At 40.7% G+C, this 21,603-nt stretch overlaps 1 protein-coding gene across 2 annotated transcripts in view; it reads right to left on the reverse strand.

Moving 5' to 3' along the window:
- Nucleotides 1–1,272: 1,272 nt before the first annotated feature.
- LOC119730335 (active breakpoint cluster region-related protein-like) overlaps nt 1,273–21,603 on the reverse strand; it is a 58,221-nt gene continuing 37,890 nt past the window's right edge. Inside the window, exons 11-24 of one of the 2 annotated variants that reach the window (XM_038203175.1) lie at nt 20,970–21,073; nt 17,807–17,851; nt 14,808–14,867; nt 13,804–13,866; nt 13,035–13,172; nt 11,198–11,240; nt 10,561–10,629; nt 9,831–10,030; nt 8,350–8,406; nt 7,617–7,788; nt 6,199–6,276; nt 4,166–4,300; nt 2,360–2,465; nt 1,273–1,495 (exon numbers count right to left, since the gene is read on the reverse strand). In XM_038203175.1, coding sequence (XP_038059103.1) covers nt 1,288–1,495; nt 2,360–2,465; nt 4,166–4,300; nt 6,199–6,276; nt 7,617–7,788; nt 8,350–8,406; nt 9,831–10,030; nt 10,561–10,629; nt 11,198–11,240; nt 13,035–13,172; nt 13,804–13,866; nt 14,808–14,867; nt 17,807–17,851; nt 20,970–21,073 — 1,478 coding nt within the window. In that variant the 3' untranslated portion in view covers nt 1,273–1,287. The remainder of the gene's footprint in view (nt 1,496–2,359; nt 2,466–4,165; nt 4,301–6,198; nt 6,277–7,616; nt 7,789–8,349; nt 8,407–9,830; nt 10,031–10,560; nt 10,630–11,197; nt 11,241–13,034; nt 13,173–13,803; nt 13,867–14,807; nt 14,868–17,806; nt 17,852–20,969; nt 21,074–21,603) is intronic. The other variant, XM_038203176.1, reaches the window with a different exon arrangement.

Genomic DNA, 21,603 nt, shown 5'->3' on the forward strand with positions numbered 1-21,603 from the left:
TTAAAATAATGCTCTCCTAAAAGTAAAATAACACAAAAAAATTGACAATAAATTTACCGTCCCTTACCAACAATAATTTCACAACCATTTCAATGTCTACGAACATTTTTATGACTGAACACCATTTTTTGTGACTATGAGTATTCAATTGTTTGTTTCAATGAATATTTAATTTTTTTTTTTAATATACACCAATGACCCATGCTATTTTTACTGAGTATAGAATGATTTAAATAAGATTCGTCTGTGTAATGCGTATGCAGATTTTGACAACTGTACAGAATAATTGAAGAAAGTCTTTACGGCTAGAATGAGCCAAAAACATTCCCCTTTTTTTTTTACACTTGAGCAACATTTTTGTTCATGGTTCTGAATATTTACATTAAAACAGAAAGGCTATAACAGAATAACCATAAAACAGAAAATGTATTAAACTAGAAAGGACTACTTTTCAGATATAATGGTTTTGGAAATAGTATTTCTGTTGCATTTCTGATTTGTTACAAAGTTAAAGCACCTGCCCATTGAAAAAAAAAATTTTTAATTTAATTAAAATTTTAACAAATTGACTTCAAATATTTTCACATTTTGCAATCAACGACTGACATACACTTTTTTGTAAGTCAGAGTGCACAAAATTCTATTCAATTGATTCCAGAATTACTATTTACTGGAAGTCTATTTGTGCATCTGGCCTACAAAAAACAATTCAGCCGATTCAGTGGCATTAGGGTAATAGGTGTGCACTGCCTGGCTCTCTTCAACAGTCTAGGAGTGTCATGGCCTAGCGGTTAAGAACACCGGACTCATGCTCTGGTGTTTCAGAGGCAACAGTGGCGTGGGTTCGAGCTCGCCGGGTGGACACTTGTGCCCTTAAGCAAGGCACTTAACCATTATTGCTTCGTCCTTCGGATGGGACGTAAAGCCGTAGGTCCCGTGTGTTGTGTAATCCAATGCATGTAAAAGAACCCAGTGACACTTATCGCTAAGAGAAGGGGTTTGCCCTGGTGTGTTTCTGGTCTCCTGTATTAACTCCCTGGTCTCCTGTATTAACTCCCACGCGGAGTATTTAGAAGAACCAACCAAGAAAAACCAAGTCTACAAGAAGTGTTAGCTACAAGGCACAATCACTCAGTTAATCAGTCAGTCAGTCATTCAGATAGGTACAAAAAAGATACTATTCCGGCCCCCTGGGACCAGCCAATATGTACACAGAGTTGCCATGTTGAGGTATTTACAAGCTACATGTACTTTCTTTCGCATGCTGCGTGACTGCGTGTGCTCAGCTCAGACGCTGTCGCAACTGCTGTAGTGCTCCAGAAAGTAGTACAATATACCCACTTGGGTCATAGCGTCGGACATTCCGAGCAGGCCAGCTGTGGGCGACATGCCCCCAGGCCCAACCAATTTGGGGGCGGGGCCAATCAGAGTGGGGCCAAAGACAGTGGCCAGGTTGTGCAGATGCATCTTGTTCGTGGACTCGTTGCTGGCAATTCTGAAATAGATTTTTAAAGCAATGAAAATCACTTTTAAAGGCAGCGTCCATCATTTGTAATTTGTGCATTTTGTTCGTTTGAAGCAATGAAAGTGCTCAAAATCTAATGAAGGGTGCTGAACAACTAACCTGATGAAGTTTCAGCTCAGTGAATGTTGTTTATTTCGAGAAAACAATATTCTAGGATTTCGATTTCAAATCAAAATTTGCTGAGTTATAATTTGAATTGGGCCTGAATTCAGCATCCGAGACAAGTTCTCACTGAGCTGATTGCAGCTACACGATATCACACACGCAACCGCACACGCGTGTGCGTTGTGTCAATGCTTGTGCGCACTTCGATAAATATTAATAAACAAACTAAAAACGGAAAGATCCAACGATGCGTCTTTAGATGCATCGTTGGAAAGGCCTTCTTTCACTGATTTCTTCAAAGTAGCAGCTTGCAGGAAAGAATAATTTCACAGGGAGTTTAGTCCCATTACTATCTTTAAACCAATGATGCTTTTCAACAATAATTTTGTCAGTTACTTTTAAGATAGCTGCAAATGACTGACTGTGCCTTAAAGTCATCAATTGATTTTGTCAACAACCAAAAAAGGCCGGAGAAATCCTTGAGCAAGAGACTTTATCACAATTGCTTTTTATAACCATAGGATATCAAGGCCAATTGGAAACGTCGAATTTACACACGGTTAATTATTGCATTTTTGTTAAAACCTGCCTAAAATGATTGTGTAGCTGTGTTGAGGAAATTGAGAAGGCTTAAAAATAATAATAAGCCCACCTATCAGGGGTTACAATGTCACGCAAAATGTTCTGATCCTCTGATCAAAGTAACATGAAATGCTTCTCCTGACATACCTCTTGAGATGGTTGAAGACGTAGAAGACGATGCTCTTGTTTGGCTCAGGGATGGACTTCAGAACAGTGATCATCAGTTCTCGCTTAGCATCAGGGTCTTTCAAACCTGCAAGGCATGTAACATCGAAGAATAAGTTCACACCTCCAAAGTATTTTCACCCGAGTGATTTTTTCCAACTTTCACTCGGGAGGTAACACACTGAGTATACAGTGTTTAAAAACGTCGGTGAAGGGCAAAACCTAATTTGATTTATATCACCCTGACGCAAAATTCCATCTTATAATAGTTTATGCGGTACCCGCTGCTATGTACATCAGATTCGAACCGGCCAACCGATCCCGTTAGCTCGGTGGTCGAGTGGTAAGATATCTGCACTAGAAAGCAGGAGGTCGTGGGTTCGAGTCCCACTCGAGTGATTTTTTCCAACTTTCACTCGGGAGGTAACACACTGAGTATACAGTGTTTAAAAACGTCGGTGAAGGGCAAAACCTAATTTGATTTATATCACCCCGACGCAAAATTCGATCTTTTAAAAGTATTTTCAGTTAGGGAGAAAAAAAAATTAATTGGTTAAAGCCAATTCACACACAAATAATACTACAGAAGAACGCAACTATAACGAACACGGTGGGGTCCGTACAAATTGTTTGTGATAGTGGTCGTTTGCCATATTGATTAAAATAGAATTTACTATTTTGGGAGCCCAAGGGGATGTTCGTTATAGCCAGATGTTCATTATAGCGGTGTTCGTTATAGCAGAGTTTTACTGTATAAAGCCCGGTTCATACTTCACGCGAAAGCAAGTGCGAAGCGAAATTCATGTCGCCAACAATGGTGGACGCGCTCCGAACGTATTGTTGATGTCACGAATTCCGCTTTGCTTTCGCGTGAAGTATGAACCGGGCTTTACAATTATCTACTATTATACTACTGTAATAAGTAAACACAGGGATATAGAGAGTATAACCACAACAAAAAGGATGCAAATCAGAAAGATAAAACAAAGAGAATAGCGGGTACGAGAGAAATCATCAGGACAGTTGAGGGAAATATTAATGACAGCAAAATATCCAAAATTCAAGTAACTTTTTGTGCTGAAATAGCTGTAACATTGAGGTTTTACCCGGAATGCCATCACAGTTTTGCTCACGAAAATGCCCTTCGAAGTGGCAAAACAAAAATTGAAAGCAAGGTTAAAGAGGTAGTGGAATGCTCGAAGACATTTCCATCATTTTTCGGGTATATGTAGCCTAAGGTGTGATGAAATAAAAACAACTATTGTGTCTGTCATGAAATGAGTACAAAAGGTACTTTTGAGAGCTGTTTTTCAGGTCCTGTTTCGACCCGAACGTGCAATTTGTGTAAAAGTCGTCGTTGGGGGCAGCAAACAAAACATAGTAAATCGTGACGTAATAAACAGGACTCCCGATGCAGCGTAGTATAAACGAGTCCTGTTTATTTCGTCACTATTTTTCTCATTTTACGAAGAACCCGACGACTGTTGATTTCAATTATGCGCTCGCCGACCAACAAATTACTCGATGAATTTCAGTTTTATAAACATATAAACGTACATTACAAAAGAATGGGACTTTGTCATTTTGATATATATGGGTCTACTCTACGATAAAAAAATATAAAAAACAAAACGACTTTCAGCATTCCACAACCTCTTTAAATGGGACACAAAGGTGCATTTTCATGGATAGCACTACAAAATTACATTGCATGGGCAGCTCTGGGAGTAACATGGAATAATGGGTAAACCAAACTGGCATTTCTGTAAAGCTGTGCCTGATGCCTACCAATGCCATCCTGGAACTTGGAGTAGAGTGACTGAGTGAAGAGTGGCTCAGGGAGTTCCCTGAAGTAGTGCTTGATGAGACCAGCCACGGCGTGGATCTCTGCCTGCTTCAGCCTGACGGAAATGTGCCTGCTGTCTGTGGGTAGAAAGGTAGACGAGAAGTGTCAGGGAAGGTGGGTTGGGCACATGGGGGAATATTGAATTACTAGAGTGCTAGCTCCTCGTCTGACCGTCCTGGATGCAGACATGTGTGTGATCCATAGAGCTATATTAAATTACTAGAGCGCTAACTTCGTGTACAAAGTAATGCCTGCTGGGCGCATCCATCATTGTTCACAAACCTATGGAGACCTATACATTTTGTATGGCTTTTGTACGGTTATTTGCATATTTGCGTTTGTATTCCATACCAATGCGTTATCCAAGCCAATACGCCCAAAACAGAAACGCAATATCATTTTGAGCGTGTCATTTTGCTCTACGCAAACAGCGCAACGCGTGCGCGTATCTGCTGCTGATGCTTTTTGCCGTCACTTTTTTTGAAACGTCAATGACGCGCTTAAGTTGTTTGCGTATGTTCTACTTGCGCGTTGCATGTAGAGTACACTTTCAAAATTTTCTGAGACAGGAATTTAGTTCACATTTTTTTAACAAGTTTGTTGTCAGAGTATTTTTTATGTTTTACAATTTTTTTGAGCAATACTGAATACATAAATATACTGTCGTCACTCCATTTAGCTTCCCATGACATTTTACAAAACATGAACACTTTAATGATGAAGGACCGCAAACAACTAAAATAAGACCCAGTGCAATCAAAGTGTTCCAGAAGGTTTGCCACAGTGTCTCCAAAGATATAGAATTCCCTCAGAACCCTTACACGGCAATCAACTCCATATTAATTATTTTAATGACCAAGAAAAAAAAGGCCTTTAAGCTCGTTGTGTCATTTGAAAAGGTCAAACACAAAGGATGTTTCATTTTTCTGAAGATCATGAGGGCAATTTAGGCCATTAGCCTCGGTCCAAAATTGTGGCCACCGGTATCAAATGAGGGGAATAATCGTCATAGCGATTTCTGGCAAGGTATACACCTCCAGAGTTGGAAAATATGTGATAGCATTGCAGCGGTGGCAGCATTTTGGGTGTTATCGCCCTTTTTTTAAAAATGGCCATCAAAATGCTTGTTACCACTCTAGGGGCGGTATACCTTGCGCATGCGCACTATAATCATTTATGCCCTGATTTGATACTGACCAAACCCCAGGCTGATGGCCTAATTCCAGCCTCATCAGATCATTCCTTTACAAATCAGCCACTTTTTTTGGTATTTTAAGAGCTCTGTGAATAAACCTGAAAATGTATTTTCAAACCTTATATACGTCCACCATCTAGTAATGGTCAAGAAGGTTACAGACTAGGAGATATCATTTAAAATCATTAAAGCTATAGTCCATCATTTGTAGCCATCCGAAAAAGTAACTGGCATAATTATTGTTGAAAAACATACTTGGTTGAAAGATAGTAAGGGGACTAAACTCCCTGTGAAATTATTCTTTCTGGCAAGCTGTCATTTTGAAGTAATCAATGAAAGAAGGCCTTTCCAATGGTGCGTCTTAAGACGTACCGTAGGAAAATTTAAATTAGTACTTCGTTTTGTTATTCGGCGCAGCACGCGCAAGCATTGGAACGACACACAGGCGCGCGCGGTTGCTATAATTCGTCGGATCAGTGCGCGACATCGCGTATAGCTGCAATTCAAAACAATTCAAAACATGATTCAGCAACTGATTTGAAATTGAGATCCTAGAATGCTGTTTTTCTCAGAATATACAGCTGAAGCTGAGCTGAAACTTCATCAGGTTAGTTGTTCAGTGTCCTTCATTAGATAAACACTTTTGTTGCTTCAAACGAACAAAATGCACAAATTACAAATGATGGACTATATCTTTAATTAGATATCATGGTTAATTGGCTCTGCCACAGACATTACATTTTCTTCCATAACGCTGGAACTGCCCATAAACCAACTTACTTATTTCGAACAGTTTCTTGAGTTTCTGTATATCAGCTGACGAGCCCGAGATCCGATAGATGCCCATCTCAAACATGCCTGCCAATGAAACGATAAAACATCATCATCATCATCATCCAAAATCGCAAATCCAAAGTTTTACTAAATGTTGTTTGTCGTCAAATTGTATGCCCTTGATTTGTCTAAACCAAAAAATAGAAATGACCCAAATATGAGCTGTGTGCATAAACAGGCACTCTGGTGATTAAAATGGGACGTGACATTTCTTTCAACTGTTGAACATGAAACAGGTACGTTTGACAACATACTGTCATCCACTGCAAGCCATGTTTTCTAGGTATTCCTAGTGGGTTTAACACTTTGAGTGCAGAATTAGTTTTTTCTGAATTAGGCCCCCCAAAAAAGTCTCCGGTTTCTGGTATGGAGCTTGCCCAAAAAGTGGTGCAGCAACGCGGCTTTTTTTTTTTTTTTAACCTGATTTTTTTTGCTTCAAATGTCGGCTGATGACTGCAAATGGTGCCCGACTAAACTTAGTGCAAATATATGGGAGTCCAGAGAGGCCACATAAAGCTTATTCTCGACCATAACCCAATCTAAGAACACGTTAAAATTGTGCAGCAGCAGAATTCCAGTCAAACCAGTGAGTTTGGCGGTTTTGAGACGTCATCTTTCATTGAAAAAAAACCTTTTTCATTTTGCCGACGTGCATGGCTACGGCGACGAGCGCGCAGACCAGAAACCGGAGACTTTTTTTTTTGGCCTTAGTCAGAATTAAGGGACATTATGTCCTGGAACGCGTCCAATTTGGCTACAAAATTTTAACTAAATGATGTTAGTTGGAAAGAGCATTTTAAAGTAGGATATAAACGTTCACACAAAGTCGATTCGTTATTCTTGCAAGGGCAAATTTTGGGGGGTCAATCTAAAAAATCCAGCTGTTGGGTGCTAGTCGTGATCCTGCCAAACATGTTCCACCAGTGCATCGCATTCGGCCGACTTGCACTTGTGAGAAACAACATTTGTGTATTGGTGCTGTGTGTATCATGTATGTCACACACACAACGTGTGACGCACATTAGCTACAACTACTTCGTCAGATGCAATGAAAAGGGGTCACATATATTTGATTTTACCTGACTAACACAGCTGCCCACCACTTTTAATCAAAAACATAAAATTTGGGGGGATTTCAGGTCGTAACGTCCCTTTAAATGTTGTGCTAAGATGTTCAAGCAAACATACCAACATGTCATCTCAAGCAGGTGTATGTAGTGGCCTGCTATGCTCAACACATTAAAATGGAGGAATACAACATTCGACCACGTTTATGTACAAAACAGCCACAAAGTCAGTACTCGTACATAAAACAGAAGGTAAGAAAAGAAAAATGTAGACAAACAAAAAAGGCTGGGACGTACCCCTTTTCTCAACTTCTTCCACGCAGAGCTTGACGATGTTAGGGATCTTGGTGCCTTCTCGGTGGCACAGGTTGCTGATCCGGACCCCAAACACACCCAACTTCTTCTTGGATTGCACCCGCTTCAAAACCTTCTCCGTCGACTCAAATCTCAGGGCGATGTCAATTTCAAGCTGTGAGGAAGAGAAAGACGGTACAGTTTATGTTTAGTTTGCCACTTTGAAGTTTTTTTTGGTAACTTGTAAAAGCATGGCTTCATGGTATACACAAATATTAGTGTGACGCCCTTTGTGCACGTCAAAAATCCTTCTGTAGTTAAGCATGCAAAAATGAAAAGTTCACAGGTTTTCTGACAAAAAAAAAATATATACTTGGATGTTTCCCTATTCTGTATGAAGAGGGAATCACGCCATAAAAGCTATTTTTTTAAAGATAAAATATTGTGTTTTGGGGGTAGTTTTCTAGGACAGAGTTAAAAGAAAAAAGGAAGAAATCGTGTTCATTTTATTTCAGCAAAATCTTCATTTTCAAACACTAATATTAGAATATTCTCAGTACTTTTCTTTTTGAGCAAAATTAATCCTATGAAATGTCAGCTTTCTGCAACAGATTTGTCATGACTATCGACTTGACAAAATGCAGCAGGTACTACACTATAGGACAAAAGCACACACTTGTGGAAAATCTCCATCTTCAAGATGCCACGCCTCCTCTTTGTATTCAGCTGATCTTACCTTATCCATTTTGATGGTTGTTTTCAGCTCCCTCTTGCCAATCTCTGATCTTGTTAACTGTCAAAAAAAATAATGTCAGCAAGAAACTAAGAACAAAATCTCATATGAACACGGATCGGTCATCCTACACATCTTGGTCTAGGGTCTGCCCTTGCAACAGAACCCACTCCAGCTCCTTGCACCTGTCAACCCGTCCCAGCCCTAGTGCTACCCTATCCCGCTCCTCACTCTTCCCAATCACTGCCTCCTTTCAATCAACTCATCCTTGGTCCTTGGTCTTGGTGCAAGACAGTAAACTAGATTTGGATATTAATTAAATAAAAGATACCTTTTTGAGACTTTGATTACAGAACTCGCATCAGGAGCTTGCGACACCATCACAGTGTCTTTGTCAACTGGTGTTGTTGAGGCCCTCACGTGACCCGTCACGTGTACGACCGCCTCCTGTTGTGCGACCAAGCTTGGTCACGTGACGGGTCACGTGAGGGCCTCAACGACACCAATGGACAAAGACACCGTGATGGTATCGCAAGCTCCTGATACGAGTTCTGTAATCAAAGTCTCAAAAAGGTATCTTTATTTAATTGATATAATAATTGGACAGGAAACAAACTTTCATGCTAGATTTGGATATTGTTCTGAAGAGCAGCCGGTCCTTTGCAATTGCAATCTTAGATGCCGCAGCAGAAGAAGGTTCAATTAAATATTAAAGATGAATCAAATGCCAGTCTTGGCAACTTTGGCACCTGGCCCCGAGAAAGTCTGAGCAAACTGCAGAAACACGCATTATATTGAACAACAGCATTACATGGAAAAACGCTCAGAATTGTTTCATCCAGTAGCCGCCGTTTGCCCAGACAGGAATTCCATCTTGATAGCAACATCTCCCACATCTCTCTAAACACCCTTGCCAGGGATTCTGTGTGCAAACCGGGATAATTCAACTACAAATCCAGTCTGGGAAAAGGGCTACTATACCTCATACATATTCATGATCGAGAGCCAATTCTCACTGGTCAATTCACCATCACGTACCAGATGCTTTTTTTGCTGTTTACCAAGCACGCACGCGAGGTTTCACGCACAGGTTAGATATGCATCCGTTGTAGATTAGCGCACGGGTTACCCATGCGCTAGTCTACTACGCATGCGCTTTACGAAGAAATCGTGGAACTGGTGCACGGGGGTAGTGCGCACGCACGAACATCACCCTAGCGTGCAGCATGCAGCAGGCTACCATAAGAAAAGATGGGGCACATGCATAACAACATTTTGGTTGCCGGGGAAACTTATGCATAACTTCATGACTATGTAGAAGGTATAGTAAAACAAATATTGGAAGCTAACTAGTGGAAAACTAGTTCCCATGGCTTAACCTAGGGAACTAGTCTGTCAACTTCCAATACCTCAAGGAGCTAATATCGACTATCAAACCTCAAACCATGTCTATCCCACAAACCCCTCCAATCAAACAGACTCACCGTTTTGGCCCCCTTGTCGATCATCTCATCCTCCAACCCTTTGGTGTAGTCGTAGCACAGTATCCGCAGTGTCTGTGCCCCCTCAACCTCCAGCCCAAACTCCTGGTTCCATGTGGGCATCTTGGAGTTCTCCGACTTCGTGGTCCGGGCCCTCAGAGAGATGATGCCGTAGGAGTCCACCTCCAAGCAGCAGTACATCTCTGTCAACAGATTAGAGAGAATTGGAGTTCACCACATGACGCTAAGGGGGGGGGGGGGGGGGGGGGGGGGGGGGGGAGGGGGGGGGGGGGGGGGGAGGGGGAGGGGGGGGAGGGGGGAGAGGGGGGGAGAGTGGGGTGTGGGGCTGTTCATCATACAAATGTACAAGCTGCGGGCTTAACCTTACATACAAACAGTGCATTGCAAGCATTTGTTCTGTTAGTTCTCCGTTTTTCAAAATTATTAAATAAATTTGCACCATTGGAAAGTTAAAAAAATAACCTGAAATTCAGCATTTTTTGTTTCTCACCGTAAAAATCTTGGCAGGGGGAAAGGGATGATGCAATGGCCCATCAACCCCCCTGGTCAAAAAGTGGGAGGGGCTATATCCTCCACATCCCCCCCAGGATTTACGCCCATGATACAGCACTGTCATATGACTTTATATAATAAGATTCTTCGAACAAAAATAATGTGACACTGACAGTCTTTCTGGAATCCTTGTGATCAAAAGAATGATTGAGATACATACGGGCAGGCACTTTGAGTCCCTTGGCTTGGTGGACCATCACATGCAATGTCCCAAACAACAGCTCTTCCTCTATTAAGTGGGAAAAAAAGAAGCACAAAATTTATATATTGTCAAATAAACCACAAAGGGAAACTGACTAGGTGCATGCATAAGAAGGTAAAAGGTAAAGGGGACGAACCCATGTTCACAGGAATGGAGTGCCCATCTCTCCTTCATTCGCGATTGGGCCAGACTCATATGCTGCTGTGGGGGGATTGCCACACCTCCTCCACAGCGAGTCTGTTACCTTCCCAGCATTGAATAATGCCGGTACCCATTTAACACCTGGGTTGAGAGGAGTAATTGAGGTAAAGCGCCTTACTCAAGGGCACAACACGCATGGCGGCGGCGGGGCTCAAACCCACAACCTTACGATCATGAATCCTGTGCTCAACCGCAAAACCACACGTGCCCATGCATAATAATTATAACGTTGAACATAGAATTGACAGGACCGGGATTTGAACCTGTGACCTCTGGATTACTTTAAGGGGCCTCTACCAACTGAGCTATCCAGCAGCTTTAAAATTCTACCCCTCATATTATATTGAAACAAAAATGGTGGTACCATAATTTCTTTAAAGAAAAACTGACTTACCATCCTTGATGAGGATGGATCCAATGTTGTTGATCTTTCGACCCTGTTAAAACAGAAAATACAAACTTGGCAAGTAATTTTATATACTTTGAACACAAACATTTTTTTCTAAAGATAATGCGGTTACGCACTCAAGAATAAGCCATCAACGGCTTGAAGAGAAACATATCTGAAACTTTTTAATAATTTCTGGGTGTTTGAATCAGTACAGCTGGTCTGGCTTTTCTTACAAGGACTCCTCAGCTTACTATAAATATCACCCAACTTTTTTTTCAAAAAAAGTTTGTTTTTTAAAGCATGGTGTTAAAGGGAAAATACAACATTTGCAAACATCAAAAAATAAAACTACCAAATCATTTTGAAATACCTTGCTGGACTGTTAGTGAATGACAGTGTAAAGCATCCTGTAAAATCATGGCACCTGGTATACTGTCATTTTCAAGAAAAGTGGTATTTTTGTATCAATTTCCAACGCTGATCGGCCGATCAGCGTTGGAAAAAACTGGCTTTTTTTCAAATACTGGCCCCAATTGACCATCGCACTTGTTTGCAATCGATTACAAACCTATGAACGGGTACGAGCCAGCTAGACTGGTTCCCTGACCTTACAATTCCCCAATGTATGTAAACTGCTCTGTTTCTTCTTATATGTAGTCAGGGAACCAGACTACAGGAAAATGATTGTTTTTCTTGGTTTTTATAGCATTTTCGAACCCTAAACCTAAAAAAAGTCAGTGTAACTATATTTGCTATATATTTCCAACCCCCTCAATTCCATCCATTTCTGAAAATTACAGCAAAAGCAAATGATGTATATTCCCTTTAAAAAAGCCAGAACTACTAATCTATGTAATTGATCTGCAAGGTAAAACAATACAGGAATCTACATTTACATAACAAACATCAATTTTTCCCCCAACAAGTTGGCTGTTAGAAACTTCCAGTTCAGCCCCCAAAACTGTATATACCATTATACTGAGCATCGATGGCCGAAAATACCTATAAAGAACACCCCTATACCAGACAATCTTTTATCATTATAAACAAACTTCATTTTCCCCGAAAATTTTGGCTGTAAGAAACTTCACGTTTGGCTCCCAAAATTATGTATAACATTATACTGAGCACCGGCGGCTGAAGACACCTATGAAGAATACTGCTATACCAGACAATCTTTTTACAAACCATTGTTTATCATAGCGACTTTCTACTGGATCTCTCAAACTCCTCATTAGGGAGTTTGGTTCGTTCAGTGGTTCTTTCTCTGTGCTTTCAACCGCTATGGCCCGGGTTAGATTCCTGCCCAAGTCAACATGTGGATTGGGTTTTCAGCCCCTACCTGATTCCGTGAGTTTTCCTATGAATACTTTTCTTGAGCTTTCCTCCAATCACTAAAACTGTATCATTTCATAAATTTCTTCTCTGTTCAGTTTTCTAGGGGGGAGTGTGTGGCCTAGTGGTTAGGATTCGTGACTCATGATCAGAGGGTCCGGGGTTCGAATCCAGCCGCTGGCCGTATGTTGTGTCCTTGGGAAAGGCACTTCACCCCCACTTGCCCCTCTCCACCCAGGAGTATAAATGTGTACTGGCATTAGCTGGGGAGTAATCCTGCGATGGACTGGCATCCCATTCAGGGGGAGTAGAAATATTCTCCGTCGTTTCATGCCAAGGAAACCGGAGATAAACACCGGCCTAATGAGCCACATTGGCTCGGGACAGACTTTACTTTTTTTTTCAGTTTTCTTAGGGCTTGCCAGCCACAGTGCAATGGGTGCTTTTGAAGAATCCTTGGTTTCATTACCAGAAAAATCATCAATAATAACAATAAGTTTCTCACCCTCCTGCATTTAGTGAGTAGTTTCTCAATGTGGTAGGGAGTGAGCGACGGAGTCACTCGGCATTCTCTCTTGGCTGTCAGGATGGCCTCCTTCCACTCAGAGCGCTCGTAGTCCGAGGACATCAGCAAGGTGTAGGTCTGTGTTCAAATAAAATACAACCAATGCATACTCCTCTTTATTAAAAGAGTAAATATACAAATAAACGCTGAATATTGGTAAGTACAACAAGGACAAACTCTCTGGTCGATGCAAATCCAAAACCAAACGAAGAAAAAGAAGAAATACAAACCAAACGTTTGCCTAGTGCAATGGTGGCCAGTCAGTCAGCGATCACAGGCAAACCGGTTGGTTAGGTGGTACTTTGACATCATAGATATTGCAAGTCTAGTAAAATACTGCTAAATAATAATAATAATATCGGAGTCTTATATAGCGCACGTATCTACCAACAATTAGGTATGCAAGGCGCTGGAAATTATGTCAACTATTTAAGAAAGGTGAATAAAGTTTATGAGAAATATGAGACCCATTATGCAGCACCTTATAAGGGTTTACAAGGTGCTGCGGCACATATTGCAGCCACTGCCAGAAACACCGGGGCAAACCCCTTCTCTTAGCGATAAGTGTTACTGGCTTTGCGTCCCATCCGAAGGACGAAGCAATAATGGTAAAGTGCCTTGCTCAAGAGCACATGCACCATGTTTCCGCGGTCAGGAGTCTAACAAATGTCCAACCAGAAGGCTAAGTTCAAATCAGGGAGTTGCTTACCTTTCCCTGGTGATGGTAGAGGTGCAGGTGTAGTTTGGGCGACTCTATAATGACTGTGCCCTCCTGTTGAAATGAAGCATTTGTCGACAAAAACGTCGTTAAAATCTGCATAAAACTACCGTATTACTTTGTAAGACAATCACATGCACTTGTTATATCGTGTGCTTTGATACTGTAATTTCATTGGTCTAGGACGGCCACGTGTCTGGACAATAAAAATGCATGTCACACACTGAGGTGATATCGCACTGCGTTCATTACAGTTGGCGTGTGTAAAACTTGATCAGAGAGTTTCGAATAATCGAATATTCAGTGAAACCCAGTTCCGAATAACCGAATACTAAATTATTCGGATATGGGCGGCCCCACTTTTCTGTATCCATAATACTTCTCTGGGCTCTTTAAATTTTTCTTTAAAGCAGTTCTACTGAATTGGCCCCAGTTCATGACTTTACCCGGCTTAACAGTGGCAAAATAACCATTATGCATTAGGCCAAATTAAAAAAAAAAAAAACACATGTTTAGCGTCCTGCCTTTTTGAAAAAAAAGGAAGGAGGCCCTTTTATTTTCTTCCAAAATGGCTGCCCGACCCGGCTATTTTTTAAGATAGCCTCCAGCTTTTTGTTTTTAAATGGCCGCCATTGGACTCAGGAAATGACATACCAGTTTATATGGGCTAGATGCAACAGACAAAGAGGCCAAAATGATGTCACTGTTTCAAATTTATCATTTTTTTTTTTTTTTTTGCAATTAAAATTTTTTTTTTTAAAAGAGGCGGGTGGGATGCTAAATATGTTTTTTTTTATTTGGCCTTACTGTTATCAGATAAATTGAAAATGTGGACAGCACATATTCGTGGGAACACAACGTCACATGGAGTACAACATTTCACTGCTCAGTGCTCGCTGATAAATTTGTACCTAAACTTGCAAAAATGAAAAACAGAACTATAGAGGCTTTCGCATTTCAACAAGAGCAGATTTAAAGGACTAGAAGTGGTTTACATGTGTTGCCAGCTCTTTCTTCTTGGCTTCCATCGTCTTCACCAGCTGCTTGCTCTGTCTCTGTAAATTGAAGACAAAATTCAACAAAAGAAAAATTTTGTCCAGTGTAATGATCTGAGTTATGTGTTAAATTGAAGTTTTGACACAAAGTGGACATTTCAGAGTGCTATTATTTTCTGATGTGACGTGCAGTGCAACAATAAAAAAAAAAAACATGCAATTTGGAGACAGATTTCTTTTTTAACCATCTGAACATGTCAGAATAGAAAAGTTTCAAAAAGAAAACAAAATCAGCTGTTTATAAACATTTTACAAAATATGACAAACCGTAATTCATAACTTTAATTGCTTTGCTATCTTGATATTGATTCAGTTGATAAACTTTTGTTGAATATGAAAAAGCTTACAGTGCACGTATCATTTCTTAGCTGGATAATTTAGCAGTTGGTAAATTATCAGTTCTAAGGCAGTTAAAAGTTACTTTGTTATTGCTCAGGCACATGCAACCAGTGTTAAAGAGGTTGTGGAATGCTCGAAGACATTTCCGTCATTTTTCGGGTATATGTAGCCTAAGGTGTGATGAAATAAAAACGACTATTGTTTCTGTCATAAAATGAGCACAAAGGGTACTTTTGAGAGCTGTTTTTCAAGTCCTGTCATGCCTGTTTCGACCCGAACGTGCAATTTGTGTAAAAGTCGTCGTTGCGGGCAGCAAACAAAAAACAGTAAATCGTGACGTAATAAACAGGACTCCCGATGCAGAGTAGCATAAACGAGTCCTGTTTATTACGTCATGATTTACTGTGTTTTGTTTGCTGCCCGCAACGACGACTTTTACACAAATTGCACGTTCGGGTCGAAACAGGACCTGAAAAATAGCTCTCAAAAGTACCCTTTGTACTCATTTCATGACAGACACAATAGTCGTTTTTATTTCATCACACCTTAGGCTACATATACCCAAAAAATGACGGAAATGTCTTCGAGCATTCCACAACCTCTTTAACAGCACACACTCTAAACTGCACTGAAATCAAACTAGAAAGAAACAAAATGAACACAATTCGGCTGATTCACAATGCAGTGCGCCACCAAGAGTTTGCCATGGAGAGTCCATTTTTCAAGTTTACGGTCGACAAAAGACTGCCCATTGAAATGCCTGTTGGTACACAACTTGAGCTAATTTGTTACAGATTGGGGCAAAGCGTTCTGCCACCTTACAGAAAACACCATTGATAAAAGAAAAGGGCACACAGATACTCGAATCATAAGCTTATGAAACTACTGACCGGAAAACTAACAATTTCAAATGTCCCGCTCTGCGAATTTGTCGACCATCTCCCACCATGCACTGGGAAAAATGAACTCTCCGTGGCAAACTCTTGGTGGCACACTGCATTGTGAATCGCCCGAATTGCAACCAGGGTTAACCAGAGTTAACCAGTGTAAACCAGTGTTAACTAGAGTTAACCAGTGTTAACCAGTGTTTAATAACAAATGCAACCAATGTTATCTGTACACTATAACATGCAAATAACTAAAGGAAGCAATATTAACACATTTTAACAACACAACACAGCACAAAACTGAAATACAGTGCAACCATTAGAAGCATACATGGTCACTCAAGTCACAAGTACAAGGAAACAGAATGACTTGATTCTTGTACTAAAAGAAAGCTTATGAATGGGGCTCTGATATCCTAGATTTTGAAAGTGCTACATGCAGAACTTCACTAAAACAATGGTTCCAGCATTTGGGTTTCGTTTTTTTTTTAACTCACCTTGTATGCTACCTTTTGTTTTCGTTTTTGTGGTGTCTGACACAAAGGATGTAGAAGTAATTAACAGCATGTTAGCCCCCGAGCTACATATATACATCTGTACGTATTTATTTCTCAAAGGCCATTTGTAAGATTTGCAACAATCTGACAATGAATTGAATGAAATTACGTGCAAAAGTAAAAGTTGATGCAATATATATTGCGGAAAAGGATGAAGTTGATGTCAACTCGTACGTAAATCAATCGAAAGTCAAGTATCAAATCAACTCTCAAGCTACTCAACCATCTGTAACAGAGGCATTCCTTTGGTGTGAATTTACTTGTGATTGACTTGTGATTTTACTTGTGATTGACTTGTGATTTCACTTGTGAAGGACTTTACAATAATGAGGTACTGACTGCAGTGATTCCAAATTTGAAATGAAAACAGAACAAGTTTTCTGCAGTTAATCTCGTCAGTGAAATTGCTGCAGATTATGGATGGGGAATGTCTACTGCTCTCTACTCATCATAGCATGGCAGATAGGCGATGGGATTGTGCCTTTGGTGATACAAGCATGGCATTTGGCACACAGTCAGAGTATGTCATGAGAAAGATATTTGGCTTGAGGGCCATCACAGATTTGTCCTTTGAAAAAAATACAGGTAGAATAACAAGCAATGGTAGCCATTTTGAAAGTTTTGAGCATTGCTAGTTATTCTACCTATATTTTTTCAAAGGACAAATCTGCGATGGCCCTATAGCCAAATATCTTTCTCATGACATACTCTGACTGTTTGCCAAATGCCATGCTTGTATCATCAAAGGCACGATTCCCCCAAATATCTCCCCTATCTACCCCACTATCCATTGCTATCAAATGCACTTGTTCAGTTGATTGAGTTGTTTAGTTTTCGCGTGAGTCTTGTTCAGGTAGTACGCACACACTTCTGGCTCCTTCGACCAAGAGGGTTACCAAGATGAGCGCGCACCTTGTCTTTAAGAAGGTGTGCGGCATGCGCGTGAACGTGACGCCATCTCAAACACGACTTCTAATTTTGTTTGGCGAATTCCAGTATACTAATGTGCAAATGCTATACCAGCCCTTGAGAGAGTGGGAAAGTGTTAGCTTATAGACGTTTTGTTAATTTGATAGTTTGTTAGAATTAGGAAGTACACATCAACCAGTAGCCAATGGCCGAGGATTTGATTGTTTTGTTTTTTGTATTTGCATACCCTGCCGGTTGAGTGGAGACGGGATAACCCACCCGGACTGGAGGGCTGGATGTAGGGAGAGGGAAAAAAGACAACAGGAGAGACCAGGGAAGGATAAAACACACAGGTTAAATAGCAGGGTATCAGTTGGTGCTAATCAAATCCTGTTATGGGGCTCGGTGCGCAAGTACCCCCTCAACGGTACGATAAGGACAGTTGGGGGAGACCACTGGGAGAGACATTTGAACGACACCTTCAGGTCATTCTGTGTCAAATCACCTGCCTAAAATTGAAAGTTTAAACCCCACCCCTTTCAAATTGGTTTATATTTACTGTATGGGGTAATTTAGGCTGAAAAAGATGAAATCTTCAAGTTTTAGCGCCATCGCACCAACGGTTGTCCCGCTACTGCTCACCATTGGCAATTTGGGTCAAAATGGGCGTGGCCGCCAATTTTAAAATGACCACATCTCCATTACATGTTGGCCAAATTTGTTAATCTTGGTTTCTTTGGAAAGGTTACATCATAAGAATTCCAAATTTACCATTAGTTTTCATGTCGAAGTAATTTGAAGTATTATGACTTTCAGCTTATTCATCCCAAATACCCCATACACTATATATGAATCGATTTGAAGGGGGTAGAGTTTATCCTATTGGGTGATTTGACATTTGACCCCTTTCTTGTACGCACACAGAGCCCATACTTGAATACCCCTAACCACCCCAACCCTTCAAAATCCAACTGCATGTTTTTAATAGATTCTGTTGGAGTGAGTACTGCTCAAGTAAACATGCTTTACATGGGGTCAGGCATACCACCATAATCAGAGCCCAACAGTTTGGGTGTTGAGTTTACCATATGGTGTTGGATTTTGCAAGAGTGAGGAAGGTTCCTAGTGAATTACTCAAAGAGGTTAGGCTCTGTCAAATAAGACACACGCTTGGGTTCAAGTTGTAAAGATGCACACAGGGTTGCTGTGATTAGACACTAAGTATGTTTTTAACAAGCAAGTACGTTAAAACGTTAACTTAGAAACTACTTCTTCAAATTTCTCTCAACTCAGTCCAGTTTTAAAGAGGTTGTGGAATGCTTGAAGACATTTCCGTCATTTTTCGGATATATGTAGCCTAAGGTGTGATGAAATAAAAACGACTATTGTGTCTGTCATGAAATGAGTACAAAGGGTACTTTTGAGAGCTGTTTTTCAGGTCCTGTTTCGACCCGAACGTGCAATTTGTGTAAAAGTCGTTGTTGGGGGCAGCAAACAAAACATAGTATATCGTGACGTAATAAACAGGACTCGTTTATACTACGCTGCATCGGGAGTCCTGTTTATTACGTCACGATTTACTATGTCTTGTTTGCTGCCCCCAACGACAACTTTTACACAAATTGCACGTTCGGGTCGAAACAGGACCTAAAAAACAGCTCTCAAAAGTATCTTTTGTACTCATTTCATGACAGACACAATAGTCGTTTTTATTTCATCACACCTTAGGCTACATATACCCGAAAAATGACGGAAATGTCTTCAAGCATTCCACAACCTCTTTAACTAGGGAGTATTTGCAAACAAAAATACAGGCCAACAGCAGGCTGTTCACGTTTTTCCTAACCAGTGTGGAAATGGAGTCCACCACGATGTCCGTTCCCAAGTCCTGTCACATAATTAACAGGGGATGCACAATGACAAAGGAAAGCTTTTGTCACAGTTTCTTTGAATTGCTTGTGACTGGACTTGAGACTGAAGGACTTGTGATGGACTCAACTACAACACTGCACTTGAAGCCCGGTTCATACTCCGTGTGAAAGTGAAAGCATACACACATTTTTGACATCGTGGGGAGTATTTGCCCTGCGAATTCATAAAAGTTGAAAATATCATCTCGGGCAAATTTCGCAGCGAAAGTTTCACCACGTCAGTCAAATTTACTTCCCTTTCGCATTCGCGTGAAGTATGAACCGGGCTTAACACGAAGTTCTAAGAGATTTTTCAAGACTATCACTTTTTTGGGGGTTGCTTTTCATGGATATTCTTAAATGTTGAATATAATATAAAAAAAGTTGAATGGCCTAACGTTTTGGTACTTGTAGGACCTTTCTCAAAGCGGTCATTTCAACACTGTACACATTTTTTCTAAAACACAAAAATATTTGTTACTTAGGGGGTCGTTCAGAATAGTCAATGTTTAAAAATGTTTCAAATTGTTTTGACCCACCCACCCACCCCAAATTCGATTCAATATATCCTATACACTGAAGAACAAAGTACTGCTTCAAACGAAACAGATATTTTAGGTTAATGCTCTCCCAGATCAGGAGTTTTCAATGGCTTTTCAAAGCTAATCCAGCGTGCAACTTTGTAGTTGAAACAGAAGAGGCAATTGCCAAGAACACAAACGTTTGTTTGTTTTTCAGTTTTTTATGACACTACATTTAAAACTAAAAAAAACCCAAAATATAATGGTTCTTTTGGCTTTTTTATAATTAGCTTTTGCTGTGTCCACAAGTGTTGTAGATCTGACGGGATCTCACACAAAAATACACAAGTGATGGCTGCCATGTTTATCGCAAAAATGTGTCAGCACTGCACTAGTCTTCAATTCATGCCTGGTTTCACCGCTGAGTGAGTGCCACTGATGTACCGAACCGTGTTGTACTGCCGTATTGGCTTGCGCACATTGTACCGAGAAAAAACAAAACCTGAACATTACAGACTCGTAATTCAGTCTACTTCGATGTTTACGCTAAACCCAACCTCCAACCCACAAATGTTCGAAGGGTCACTCAGGCGATCTCCCCACTTATCTACTGTTGGAAGGAGGTGGACTATCGGGACCCGGAGGTAGGCTATTGAAACAAGGTTAACACGATGACAACGGTCATGACCGAACAGCACAGACATTGACAGACCATCTTGAAGAGGCAGCCGGGTATTTGGGGGTTTTATTCCCCTTCTACTTTTATTATTTGTTCTACTTTAATTGGAAAACTGAATTTCAATTTCAGTTATTTCCTTTGACCCACCCACCCACCCACAATTTTGAAAAAAGATCGAAATGTTTACACATTGACTTTTCTGAATGGCCCCTCAACCAGCTAACTTAGAAATATGTTGGTAGTAAGAACCACTACAACCCATTACATTGAATCACACTGGATGTTTATGAAGTCTCTTACCACGCCTGAGTTGGTTTCCTTGCGGATGGATGCCTTGAGGTCGGTGATCACTTTCTTTAAGTCGTCCAACTCTTGGTCGCTCATGTTGGTGATTTTGCCTGGGGCTGTGTGAACAAAATAGAGGACAGAGCAAGTGACAGCCGAGGCAACAAGCATCCCCCGCAGTTGGTTCATACTTCTTACAAATGTGACACAGCACAGATAAACTGCATGTTGGCCATGAAATGTTTGACGTTATATGTGCCAGAGTTGAAATGTGTTCAACTTTTGCAAAATTCACAGAATGACTTGTTGTGACGTACAGCACAAATTTGTGTTCACAAGTGCTTTCCTGTTGAGTAAAAATGGGCTTTTAGAGAGAAATACAATGTATGTTTAGGAGGAGTTTGGCCAAGTGGTTAAGGTTTGTGACTTATGCTCAGGGGGTCAAGGTTCGAATCCAGCTGATGGTCATATAGTGCATCCTTGGGCCAGCTGCCTTACCCCACTAGCCTCTCTCCATCATGGACTATGAATGTGTACAGGCATTAGCTTGGGAGTAACCTATGATGGACTAGCATCCCCTCCAGGGGGGAATAGAAATATTCTCAGTCGTTTCATGCTACTGAAACCGGAGATAAACGCCAGCCTGATG

This window comes from Patiria miniata, unplaced genomic scaffold (genome assembly GCF_015706575.1).
Source record: "Patiria miniata isolate m_02_andy unplaced genomic scaffold, ASM1570657v1 HiC_scaffold_22, whole genome shotgun sequence".
NCBI lineage: Eukaryota > Metazoa > Echinodermata > Asteroidea > Valvatida > Asterinidae > Patiria > Patiria miniata.